Source organism: Heterodontus francisci, chromosome 8 (assembly GCF_036365525.1).
Source record: "Heterodontus francisci isolate sHetFra1 chromosome 8, sHetFra1.hap1, whole genome shotgun sequence".
Taxonomy (NCBI): Eukaryota; Metazoa; Chordata; class Chondrichthyes; order Heterodontiformes; family Heterodontidae; genus Heterodontus; species Heterodontus francisci.
Genome location: NC_090378.1, coordinates 85047658 through 85059666, shown reverse-complemented (window position 1 = coordinate 85059666; position 12009 = coordinate 85047658). Strand labels below are relative to the sequence as shown.

The 12009-nt window shown below is 40.0% G+C and overlaps 1 protein-coding gene across 1 annotated transcript in view; it reads right to left on the bottom strand.

Annotated features, from left to right (window-relative positions):
• The window catches only part of stxbp3 (syntaxin binding protein 3), an 80853-nt gene that overhangs the window by 53355 nt on the left and 15489 nt on the right, over positions 1-12009 (bottom strand). Inside the window, exons 3-4 of the mRNA XM_068037578.1 lie at positions 6272-6353; positions 2493-2569 (exon numbers count right to left, since the gene is read on the bottom strand). Of these exons, the coding sequence (XP_067893679.1) occupies positions 2493-2569; positions 6272-6353 (159 nt within the window). The remainder of the gene's footprint in view (positions 1-2492; positions 2570-6271; positions 6354-12009) is intronic.

Genomic DNA, 12009 nt, shown 5'->3' with positions numbered 1-12009 from the left:
AAATGGGAGACTCCTTATTTTGAAACTGTGCCCCTAGTTCTAGATTCCCCCACAAGGGGAAACATCTCCTCAGAATCTTATATGTTTCAATAAGATCACCTCTCATTCTTCTAAACTCCAATGAATATAGGCCCAACCTGCTCAACCTTTCTTCATAAGGCAACCCCTTCATCCCAGGAATCAGTCTAGTGAACCTTCTCTGAACAGCTTCCACAAGGCACAGCAATTAGAGTCACAGAGTCATTTACAGCACAGAAGAATGCTATTCGGCCGATCAGGTCCATGTCGGCTCTCCACGGCAGTCAGCCCCACTCCACTGCTCGTTCCTTTTTGGGGTTGGAACAAGTAATTGCCCTAAAACATAACCATTTTTTTCATATGTGTTCAAAGAGTTAGGATCATCTTGCATCTAGCATACATCCATAATGGAGCACACCACAAAGACGTCATATGACTAGAAGGCAGAAAACTGACACTGGTTATTTAAACTGAATGGTTAACCATACTGATTGTTTTGCATTTAGTCAGTAAGATACTTGAAGCAATTCAAAAATGGTTCCATATATTGGACAATTCAAAAAGCCACTAAGCAACAACCAGGGACCACCACAAAATAAACCCATTCATCACTGAATTTTGTTTCAAAGCCATCATTCATGAACCAGCAAGTATCATAAAACCAACCAAACAATTCCCTCAGATGCAAACTTGCTCAACTCTTTTCAGTGGTTACATTCAAAGCAATCACTAAAGTTACCAACTTAGAAAATCATTAACTGGACTTACATATATAAATAACAGAAACACCGAGAGCATCGCACCTTATTTTTCTCTCCTGCCAGATTCCTATCACAGACATACTCTGGTCAAATGGGAAAACTAGTATATTACTTCAATATAGCCATGCTGTTAAAATGCTGCTTTTACATCATTTACAGATATCTGTTCAAAAATTCAGTGTTAACTATAATAAACATGGGTAGATCCTTTTGTTTAATGCCAACAGATCACAGCTATAAGTCACAATAGTCACGACCATCTCAAGATGGTACTAAGCTAGCTTTAAATTACAACAGAAACATCTCCTGGTGGGAAAGTTGAATGTGAGAGCTTGACAACAAGTGCTAGAATTCAGACAGAAAGCGACTAATGCAGAAAGCAACAAACCAATTTGAAAAGATGGGTGCAAATTTAGCACATGAAATAAGTGTTCACTTGGGAAATGAGGTTAAGAAAAAGACATATTCATTTGAGCACTGGTACCCTTTATTTGAAAAAAACTTTAGTTATAGGTTAAGACCAAAGAAAAATTGCTAGAAGTGGAAAATTCAAAATCATTTTGGTGACTGCATAAATCACAAACAGACCAGGTAAATGTTTGTAAAAAGGTGGCACATTGCAAGTGTGCTCAAAATTCACCATGTGGCAAGTCGTCTATCCCATCATAGGGAAGTGCTAAACTCCCCACAGGGTGTCGGGTAAGGAGAACGACAACATTTTATGGGGATAGTGCAAGAAAATGGCATTGAGTTAGAAGACCAGCCATGATCTAGTTGAATGGCGCAGCAGGCTTGAGGGGCCGAATGGCCTACTCCTGCTCCTATTTCCTATGTTCCTATGTATTCAACACACCCTGAAGACTCCCTTGCATACATTCTGGCAACTTGTTATAGTCAAGCAGAGGCAAGGAGATAGGAGAAGGCCATCAACCATTGATGATAAAAGACATAAGCAGAAGATTTATAATGGTGCACCATTCAACCTGTGATTGCATTTCTATTATGCTCCATTTGTAAATCAACAACTTGGTTGGTGGATAAAAGAGAGAAAAGATTGTATACTAGAAATATATTAAGTGTTAACAATCAAGATGTCATGAAACGTGGAACGCCAGCTTGGAGAAAGCCAATGTTAATTTTCTAAAGTTCTAATTGGAAGTTATTAGCAATAGCAACATGCAAACATTGAGGCAAGGTGCTTCTAAAGGGAATGGGACAAGTCACAGAACTACAGGTAGTTAATGGACATGTTTCATCTCGCCTTCCCTTATAATGTAGGAATTACGCAATGCTTCCAAAATATGTCAAGAGATTCTGAGATTCTAGATGATGCAGCTAGATGCTTATGCAAGCTTGTTCTACATTTCAAGATATTTCTGCATTAAATACTGAAAATCCTTTCCCCCCTCCATGTAGAAAGTAAAATGTTCAGTTGAGGCAGTGAAAATAAATATTCTGAGTTTTGGCTCTATAATACTGTACTAGAAGCAAACTATGTTTCTATCAAGAAGGAGTTAGATATAGCTCTTGGGGCGAAAGGGATCAAAGGATATGGGGGGAAAGCGGGAACAGGTTACTGAGTTGGATGATCAGCCATGATCATAATGAATGGCGGAGCAGGCTCGAAGGGCCGAATGGCCTACTCCTGTTCCTATTTTCTATGTTTCTATGCTCTTTCTGGGAGATTTTCTAATTTGTTCTAAAAAATCATACCTTTTCTGTTGGAGTAATGAAGTAGATAGCCTTGACGTTTGGAACTGGCTCACGGTTCTTGTGTAGGTCTTCAACAACTGTGAACAGAAACATTCAGAGTACAGATCGAGGTACTAGAAAAATCAAATGTTACTAGTAATTCAGAGGCCTGGACTAATAACCGGGAGAAATGAGTTCAAATCGCACCATGGCAGCTGGGGAAATTTAAATTCAATTAATAAATCTGGAATAAAATGCTAGTCTCATTAATAATGATCAGGAAACTACTGGATTGTTGTAAAAAACCCATCTGGTTCACTAAAGTCCACCAGGGAGGAAACGTGCCGTCCTTACCCAATCTGGCCTATATGTGACTCCAGACCCATAGCAATGTGGTTGACTCTTAACTGCCCTCTGAAATGGCGTAGCAAGCCAGTTAAGGGCAATTCGGGATAGGCAATAAATGCTGGCCTTGCCAGTGATGCTCACTTCCCTAAAACAAATTTAAAAAATTTACATCATGAACAGATTTACAATTGGGTGCCATCACAAATCTTGTGAAGTCACATGCCAGTTTGTTCCACCTGAATCTCTGTTACCACCATCCAGTTAGTACTAATGATGAGTGGATAGAAGGAGATGACAGGATTAGCACCCTCCCATGGTACAATACCCTCTTGACACTTACTGTGGAAGCTCACACATGAAAAATGGTCACTTGGAAGAAGTATCTGATGACTATTAGTGCCCTAAGGGCCATGTCCCGGCATACATTACCATTTCCCGGACAGCAAGGGAGTAGGACTGGAATGAATTAATATACAGCTATTAACAGCACATATAAAGTTAAAACAAAGGGTTCCAAAGAGAATTTTATGTTTGTATTCTCATATACACTGTGTAAGCACAACATACAGCTCAGGATAATGGAGCAACTTATTTCATTCATAAGTATAGACCAATTCATCATATAAGTCATTAGATCATTTAAAGGAAGAAAATGGATATCCACTGCATATCTTAAGTGAGAAAGAACATTTAGGGGACAATTCGTTTTTCCTCATGTTCGTGATTAATCATTTAGATTTGTATTTTTAACTGCTGACATCAACCAGACAACTACTTGGAAAAAGCAACATTCACACAACAGGGAAAGAAAAGCAGAAGGTGTCAAGAATACATGATATGCCAAATGAGAAATATTAATCAATCAGTTGGAAACTTACATTAGACTTTTAATGGAAAAAAAATCCTACAGTTAACTTTTTAAAAAAATCTGAACCAAGATGGCCACTGCAATTTGCATCTGAAATACCAGGAGATCGAATTGGAGAGACAAGTCCAACAAAAAGCCCAGCCCGGACAATGCTTTGGCTGAATTAATAGCTTATCCAGATCAGCCTCGTTAGCGGGACATTCAAAGCCATCTCGAGGCATTCATGAGTGGCGACGTCCCTCCAGAGGGTAAACACTGACAATACCACCTGAGAGGGGTTTTGAGTTTTAGACTTCGGACCTCATTAAACACAAAGGGGATTGAGAGAACCATGTGACCATCTCCCCAGGCTGTGTAACACTGTGAGTTTTGTTACACAAAATAAAGAGACAGACAGTAACTGAGTGTGCAGCAGCAGAGAAGGCTGTGTGCCTCCCTTTCTCTCTCGCTCTCTCTCTCTCTCCAGAAACATCAAGTTTGAAAACCATCTGCAGCTGTGGACCCTGCAAGCCGACAAATTGCGACAGAGACCAGGGGAAGAGAGCCACCTACAAGTCTGTCTCCAAGATAACCCTAAGCCAAGCGGGCTGCCACAAAGTGCACTTCGACCAACCAAGACTTCAACTGGAAGATCACCTCATCGTTCAAGCTCACAGATTGTATATTTAAGTTTCATTGATTCTGGACTTTAATCCAACCAAAAAACATACTTTCCACTTTGTAATCTATTTGCGTGATCCTCATATGAATGTGCAAATGAATGTGTAGCATTTAAAAAATTATTTTTAGATCAAGTTTAGCTTGTTGAGTATGATAAACTCACCTCTTTTTTGTTTAAACTCAAAAAAAACCTGTCCAACTGGTTATTTCAAAAGGTAAAACACTCACTGAGGTGGTAAGCACAACCACTGTTTAAAAAGGAATAAACCCTGTTGCAGTCAAATAAGAGGAAGAGGGGCGACTGTGATCCCCCCCGCTCCCCCCCCCCACCACCTGGCCGTAACAAAGGGCATTTATATAGCATCAGGAACATCTCAAAGCAATTTGTATACCATTAATTATGATGTAGGTGACTTGTTATGTAAACAAAAGTTGCAGCCATTTTTCACACAGCAAGGTCCCACAAATAGTAGAAATAAATGACCAGTTAATCTATTTTTGTTCACGTTGATTGAGGGAGGAGCACGGACCAACACACTGGGATATTGCCACCACTGGAATAGGCAATATGGACTGAAATCCCAAACGAAGGACAGCAGCTGTGACAATGCAGCACTCAGTCATGTATAGCACATGAGTGTCAGCTTAGATTATGTTTAAAATATGTGTTTCATTAAATTCAAACAGACATACCTCTGGCACAAAACAGATTATTACATCTACCTGCAAGTTAGGCCAATATGTATCATTTGCAAATGACATGATAAGAATCACTGGCAGGATAGAAGCAGTGCTAAAATATTTTAACATGCACTGATTTAGTCAGATATAAATGAGACATAAATGCATTGTCTTTACATTGCTAAGTACTTCACCTTTCACTTTGTTCAATCTTTTTAAATTTAGGGCACTTTTATATAGAAAGACAGGCACTGACAGATTAAGATCTTCCATTTGGGTAGATTCCGAAGAAATCTAAATGGGTCACTGCATAGTGTTGGAAAAATAATATCCTTAGTTCTGGCACTAATCCTCCTGATCTACAAAATGTGGAGTTGATCAGGTCTGATGATGGGTCTCAACTATTTTGCATGTAATTTTGGACCACCATTTTCTTTTAAATTTAAAAGTTTAAAATTTAAAAGTTGACATATAATCTTTTAATTTTTAATTAAATATCCTACTGAAATTTCAAGTTGTTTCCCCCACTCCCATCTCGCACCTTAGCACAGGAAGAATGTGAAGTATTTCAGGCATTACGGAGAGTCAGTGCTACTGACAGAGCAGCCAAATATAGAGGGAGAATTGTTCCTTTAACTTTCACTTCCTAAGCAAAAATTAGTGAATTGAAGAACTAAATTCAGAGGACCAACTCAAAAAGATTAAAATAAGAACAGAAAATGCAGGAAATACTCAGCAGGTCTGGCAGCATCTATGGAAAGAGAAACTGAGTTACCATTTCTGGTCGATGACCTTTCATCAGAGCTGGAAAAAGTTAAAGATGCAACAGGTTTTAAGTAAGTACCGAGGCAGGGAATGGTTGGATAGGGTGGTGGTGGGGGGGGGATGGGAAGAGAACAAAAGATGGGTCCAGAGGAGGTGTAAATGGGAACAGCAAAATCATTAGCAACAACTGTTGCCAAAATATTGGGGCAAAGGTTATGAACTGCAATTGCTGAACTCAGTGTCGAGTCTCAAAGGCCGTAATGTGCCTGGAAGATTGAAGATTTCAAAAATTGAAATTACAAATTGGGAAAATATAAATAAAACCAAGAGCAGAGGAAGGAAAAAAAGCAAATCTTAAAACAACTGTCATGTGTTCCCTTTGAGTCGGGTAAATGACAACTAGAATAAAGAAAAAGCAAGGTTATCCTGCATCAATTATCACAAAATAATAGAAGGTATTCTTAAATTAAGTACCTACCACTAATCCCTTCAGACATAAGATTCGACATCTTGCAGCAAGAGGAAAGCAGCTTTGTGGTATAGTGGTCCAAAATAAGTATCTGCAAATGAAAAGTGACAGCTTGGACATCTTGCAACACAGTTTACTGAACACTTAGTTTGTTAACAGTTGAAACAGGCACCAAATAAATTGGAAAATGTTCTGCCATCGGACAGCGCTACAGTCTTTTATGGGTATTTCCTTTTTCTCCTCTTAAGGTACCAACTCATGATTGGGTGTGGCTCTACAGAAACATGCCACCTTGAAATGGCTATGACTATTGCGTATACCTCAACAGTGAAGATTGGCAGACTGTTGACTGTGGGGTGGGGAGGATCATAACTGCCATTGCACAACATCCACTTACACACATTCCAACAGGAGCTCCTGGAAAGCAATCAGGAGTAGGACCCCTGCCTGATTTTTTTCTCCCACCCTCAGCATGGGGTTGGTTGACTAGGTCCCTATTGCCACATTAGCTAACTTATGACAGTCCAAGATCAAACCTAAAATCCTCCAGTGCTGCCAAGAGGCTCATTTCGTGGATTGTTACTAATATGTTGGGGCGGGGGGAATGGTACAGAAAACACATAAATGTGCTTCCACTAACCATCACAAGTGATAGATCAGTACTTCACCTTAGTGTCAGGTACTATATTATATACAAAATTAAGAAAAACCAACCATTCCATTGTAAGATATACTTGCTAGGACTGATCAGATGTGATCACTAACATTTCAAGTTTAAAAAGTACAATCACAATGTTAATAGTCCCAATGCTGAATTGCTTATAAAATCTGAATGTTTAATATTGTTACGGCCACATGGTGTGATGTGAGTGGTTCTCATTGTTCAACTTCCCACCTGACCGCAACAAGTGTATTTGTATTAAGAGTTTAACCCCTTAGTGTTTTATTTTTCAAATAACCAGACAGCGACAGGTATTCTTGTAGCTTCTAAAAAACAGAAAGTCAATTGTTTATTGATCAATACGCTTTATCCCGAAATGGTTGTAACCTCATTCACTCAGACATTTGCTCACACAGACATACACACACACATACAAATGAAGAAACAGATAGAGAAGGGAAAGATGTATGTGGGTTTTAGCAGCGGGAAAGATGTATGTGGGTTTTAGCAGTGGGGGTGGGGGGGGGGGGGGTGGAGGGGCAAGGATTATGATAAGCCTGTTGAATTCTCTTGAGGTTCAAGTTCTAGATAGTTGCAGGCCTGATATGATTGTAGATTTTTCTCTTGATTGAAGGTGCTGGTGAAGATGGTGGGTCATTTTCAGATCTCTCTCTGCTGTATTATGTTAATGTTCGATTTTTCAGCAGGGCAGGTGCTTTCTGACTTGCTGGAATGCCAACTGTTACAAGGACCTTCTGCGTCAGTCTCTCTCTCTCAGGCTGTCTTTTTTTAAAAAGGTAAAACTTTCACTTCCTTTTAGGAGACATTCTGCTTTCTCACCCATGGTGATCGCACAATGGCCCAGGTCGTGGTTACTTCACACCTCCTTTGTTTTAGAAAAAGACATTCAATTCTGAACTGTTTTTAGGATGGGTGTGAGATGGGTTTCTTTTTCACCTTTTGGCTTTGAAGATTTGTCCTTGTTTCATGTTTCACCAACCTGTTGGGAGTTTTTTGAGGATGTTACTAACAGAATTGATAAAGGGCAGTCGGTGGACGTAGCGCACCTGAATTTTCAGAAGGCTTTTGATAAAGTCCCCCACAGGAGGTTGGTTAGCAAAATCAAAGCACATGGGATAGGAGGTAATATAATGGCATGGATTGAGGATTGGTTAACAGGCAGAAAACAGACAGCAGGAATAAACAGGTCATTCTCGCGTTGGCAGGCTGTGACTAGTGGGGTACCACAAGGAACAGTACATGGGCCCCAGCTGTTCACAATATATATCAATGATGTGGACGTGGGGACCAAATGTAATGTTTCCAAGTTTGTGGATGACACAAAATTAGATGGGAATATGTGTTGTAAGGAAGATGCAAAGTGGCTTCAAGGGGATTTGGACAGACATAGTGAGTGGGCAAGAATGTGGCAGATGGAATATAATGTGGAAAAATGTGAGGTTATCCATTTTGATAGGAAAAGATGTGCAGAGTATTTCTTAAATGTTAAGAGATTAGAAAGTGTAGATGTACAAAGGGACCTGGTTGTCCTTGTCAATAAGTCACTGAAAGCGAACATGCAGGTGCAGCAAGCAATTAAGAAGACTTTATCGCAAGAGGATTTGAGTCCAGGTGTAGTGAAGTCTTGCTTCAATTGTATGGAACCTCGGTCAGACTGCACCTGGAGTACTGTGTGCAGTTTTGTTCCCCTTACCTTAGGAAGGATATTATTGTCATAGAGAAGTGCAATGAAGGTTCACCAGACTTGTTCCCAGGATGGTGGGACTGTTCTATGAAGAGAGATTGGGGAATCTGGGTCTGTATTCTCTAGAGTTTCGAAGAATGAGAGATGATCTCATGGAAACCTACACAATACTTAAAAGGGACAGACAGGGTAGATGCAGGTAAGATGTTTCCCCTGGTTGGGGAGTCTAGAACCAGAGGACACAATTTCAAAATAAGGGGGAAGTCACTTAGGACAGAGATGAGGAGAAATTTCTTTATTCAGAGCGTTGTGAATCTTTGGAATTCTCTACCCCAGAGGGCTGTGGAAGGTCAGTCATTGACTATGTTTAAAGTAGAGATTGACAGATATCTAAATACCAATGACATAAAGGGATATGAGGATAGTGTGAGAAAAAGGCATTGAAGTGGACGACCAGCCATTATCGTATTGGATGGCGGAGCAGGTTCAATGAGCTGAATGGCCTACTCCTGCTCATATGTTTCTTTGTGTTTGCCAGACTGTTTGAATACACAAAAGTTAATCCCATTTTCTTCAGTGACCATTTTGGACTACTGTTTACTTTTTTAAAATAAAGGTTCATTTTCTTTTTAAAGACAAAGTCCGTTTTATCATAACTCTTCGGATTTAGTCCATGGATGTTGCATCATCGCACCTCTGATATGCATGACAACTCCCCTAAAATGGAAAAAAATGAAATTCCTCGGATTTCATTTTTGTGGGGATTTTTGGGTTTATAAAAAGGGAAAAAGAAACAGTAAGACAGTTTAGGGTCACACCACTTTACACATTCATTTCATTCACTCCTCAGGTTTCCAGCCTACATTTTTTTCCTCAAATCCTTCCTTAGGATGAGGTACCATCATAAAAATTGCATTTCTTTTGATTACATGTTGTCAAATGGGGTTATAGTTTCTCTCAAACCAGTTTGTACTACTTTCGTAATGTTAATGTCCAGGACCATGTGATTGTTGGTAAACCTTGTAGCATGCAAATTTCTGTTACTGCTTGTAGCAAGATTCTCTGTACAACCTTTAACCCCTTGACTACTGCTTCCACAATACATGGCGTTAACCATTCAGGTTCTGCCACATTGATAATTCTTATTTCTAGCGTGATAGTGGGTGATGCATTGTTTCTTTTTAGCCCCTGCGAGGCATCTGGGATTTCTTCCTGCCCTTTGTTCTGGCTGGGTTCTGACTCTAAGTATGGTTCACTTTAGGCTTCCCTTTTCTTTTTGCTTCAGAGATAGGTGCTTCCCTCATCTCCTCTGGGACACTACTGATTGCAGGTGGTTGTCCAGCTTCCACTGCACTCCCCTGTGGCACTTCAACTAGGTGAGGCATCTCTCTCACTCTTGGCTTGCCTGTTTGGGAACTTTCCTCGTCCCTATTTAAATCTTTAAAAAATGGTTTCATATCTCGGTTGCTTTTCTTGCAGCTTTTGCAGCTATTATCTGAGCTTTTTAAAATTCTTTTGGCTCCATCTGGGCCCTTTTAAATTCCTCTGGATCTATCGCCCCCTGTGGGATTTTTGGGACTTCCCCAGCACTCTGCGATTGTACAGAGTTTTGTTTTCTCCCCTCAGTTTCTCCAGTCTTCGTGGGTTACTCTGGACCTTCTGGGTACAATACTGTGCTTTCTGCCAAGACATTGCCCAGTAACAGGTCTACCCACTGCATGGGTAAGCTCAGAATGATTCCGACTGTCACTACCCGAGTGACCAACTTACTCTGTAGGTAAATTTTAACTATGGGAATCTTCAAGCATTTGCCAGTAAGCCCTTTTACTAATACTGTGGTATTTGTTCTGCTTTCCAGTGGTATTTCTGTCACTTTGGTTGCCAGTAGGGTCTGAAAACAACTGGTATCCTTGAGGATGGTTATCTCCTTGTCTGGTGCCTGGGACACAAAAGGAGTCATTTTGCCTTTGTGCAAAAAGTTCTGATATGTGCTCTGCTCTTGCATTGTATTAGAAAACAGGCTTATAACTTTTAAAGCCACAGACACGGGCTTGACCGCAGTGCCTCCTGTTGGTTTTTTGACATACCAACTATTAGCCTGGACATGCCTAGATTTGTCACACTGGAAACATGGCGTGCAGACCCCTATTGGTTTATTCCCTGGGTTCCTTCTTTTAAAAGTTAGAAACTGGTCTGGTTTTCCTTCCCCGCTCTCCTTTTCTCCTTCCTCTGCATCCCTGCTATCTCTCCCTAGCTTATACGAGTTACTAGACCCAAATGTATTTGAAGCTAAAGATTTATATATTAATTCATAGTCGGCCATTTTTGCGACTTCCCTTACTCGTGACTCTTTGTTCTTCAATGTGCGTTGTTATTGCGTTGGGATGCTATTTTTAAACTCTTCCAGCAACATCACTACTCTCAAATTTTTACATGAGGGCTCTAGCTTGAGATCGTATCCAGAGATCCAAAGCCATATGTTTGATTCTTTTGAATGCAATGCAAGTCTGTGTGGGTCTTGTCTGGGTGTGTTGGAATTTCTGTCTATATGCTTCCAGTACCAGCTCATAAGCATTTAGAATTGCATTTTTAGTTGGTTCATAATCAGGGGAACTTTCTTCTGATAACACGGAAAAAGCTTCACGAGCCCTACCCACTAATTTGCTTTGTAAGAGGAGTGTCCAAAATTTTGTTGGCCATTTTAGTGTGGTAGCTATTTTCTCAATTGAGATAAAATTTGACTCAATCTCCTGATTAAATTTTGGCACTAGTCTCAAGTGTCTCAGCACAAAGTTTTACTCTGAATTGGGAATAAGGTGACTAGCAGCATTTTAATTTTGGGTTTGCAATCTCTGCAATTCAAACCTTCTTGCTGCTTCCTCCCTTTGCATCGCTCTTTCCTCTTTTTCCTTTTGAAGCCGAAACACACTGTCTTCCTTTTTTCATCTCTAAATGAATTCTAGCTAGAATTATTTTTCTAGCCTCTTATTCTAGGCTTTCTTCTAGTTCAGCGTTATGTTTAAAATGGTTGGCTAGACTTTTCCCCAGTTCAGGTTTCTATGCTTTTTGTCTGAAAGTGATTCCCATTTCTGTAGCTAAGCTTTTTAAATCTTCAACACTTAATTTGTTTAACTTATCATGGGATATTGTTCCCTGCTCTACAAAGTCCTTTGCAATAAATGTGGCCATCCCTTTTGTTTCTAGCGCTCTAGAGAAAAAACAGGAGAATACAAGAAAACCTGTTTATTTTCCACAATTTTAGAAGTCAATTTTCCTCCTGTTATTCAAATCTCTCGTTTGTCTGGCGGTTCAGATCCTGGCTTCAAGCCCCCAAATTGTTACGGCCACGTGGTGTAACATGGGTGCTTATCACAGTTCAGC